Raw genomic sequence first — 1,457 nt, forward strand, 5'->3', positions numbered from 1 at the left:
CTATTTCTTTCTTCACAACCTCCCTGCCAACCTCCCTCATGGCAGGGTTCAAGCGACATTGCCTTTCTATTGATCTCGTTCTTCTTTCTTCCAGACGAATCTTGTGCATGCAATACGAGGGACTGATTCCTCGAATGTCTGCCAAGGTTCATCCTAAAGCCTTTGCGTTGTTCTTTAGGATCTGGATGAGTGCATCCTCCTTTTCTTTACTCAGCGAGGCGGATATAATAATCGATAACGTGTTATTACCTCCTAAGTAAGTGATTTTTAAGGAGCACAGGCAACGACTTGAACTCTAAAACAGGTGGTTCTTCCAAGGATGGCTTAGTGCATTGCGATGTTCGTTCAGATAACGTGAGTATTTCAAAATCTTATTCAATTTGAATTGTAGTGCAATTCTCCTCCCACATTGCGCCAATTCCATAATCTTCTTCCTCCAACACTTCTAGGGGTTCGTGCCAAGGTTCTTTATGCAATTCCTCAACATATTGATAATTTTCCATATCACTCGGGTATTTCAACGCATTAAGAACGTTGAACTTCACTTGTTGATTGTCAACCCTAATGGTCAGTTCTCCCTTCAGTACATCGATTAGTGCTCGCCCTGTTGCAAGAAATGGGCGACCCAAGATGATAGGCACCTCTCTGTCAGCTTCATAATCTAATATGATAAAGTTAGTAGGGAAGATGAACTTATCTACTTGCACGAGTACATCCTCTATCTTTCCCTCGGGATGCGTTATCAATCTATCTGCCAACTGCAATGTAAATGTGGTTGGTCTTGAATTGCCGATATTTAGCTTCTTAAAGATCGACAAGGGCATTAAGTTTATACTCGCCCCTAAATCACACAGCACATTTCCGACCTTATTCCCTCTTATTGAGCAGGGCAATGTAAAACTCCTAGGATCTTTCATTTTGGTGAGGATGTTGTTCTGAAACAACGCACTGCATTCATATGTTAACCCAACTATTTCATTTTCCTCGATCTTTCTTTTGTTAGCAAGTATATCCTTGAGGAATTTTACATAGCTCGTCATTTGTTCCAAACCTTCTATTAAGGGAATGCTGATGTGTAGTTGTCGAAGGACATTCAGGAACCTCTGAAATTGCTTACTATCATCTTTCTTCTTCAGCCTGGATGGGAAAGGTGGAGCATCCTACCGTACTTCTTGTTTAGTTGGTTGTTCATTGAGGTCCTATGCTTGCTATGTTTTAGTAATTGGAGGTTGCGTTGATTTTGAATTCAGGTCTTGTTGAGATTTAACTCTTATAGATGTACTTACTTCTGAACTTGTGATTCTACCATTATTGGTGGATTGGTCATCGTTGGTTACTAACTCTACTGGTCTTGTTATTGAATCCTGTATAGGTGGCATAGCGGCTATTGTCTTACCACTTCTCAATGTCACTACTTGACATTACTTTTTACCATGTGACCCCGATGCTTCCAAACT

The 1,457-nt window shown here is 40.7% G+C and overlaps 1 protein-coding gene across 1 annotated transcript; it reads right to left on the minus strand.

Annotated features, from left to right (window-relative positions):
* Nucleotides 1-371: 371 nt before the first annotated feature.
* On the minus strand, nt 372-1,040 carry LOC120069796. The gene has a single exon (XM_039021609.1). It carries the CDS (start codon nt 1,038-1,040, stop codon nt 372-374), a length of 669 nt encoding a protein of 222 aa, XP_038877537.1.
* Between the last annotated feature and the right edge of the window lie 417 nt (nt 1,041-1,457).

This window comes from Benincasa hispida, unplaced genomic scaffold (assembly GCF_009727055.1).
Source record: "Benincasa hispida cultivar B227 unplaced genomic scaffold, ASM972705v1 Contig591, whole genome shotgun sequence".
In the NCBI taxonomy this organism is placed as follows: domain Eukaryota; kingdom Viridiplantae; phylum Streptophyta; class Magnoliopsida; order Cucurbitales; family Cucurbitaceae; genus Benincasa; species Benincasa hispida.

Coding starts and splice junctions, on each gene's coding strand:
- LOC120069796 (XM_039021609.1), bottom strand. CDS start 1,040: ATGACGAGCTATGTAAAATTCCTCAAGGATATACTTGCTAACAAAAGA.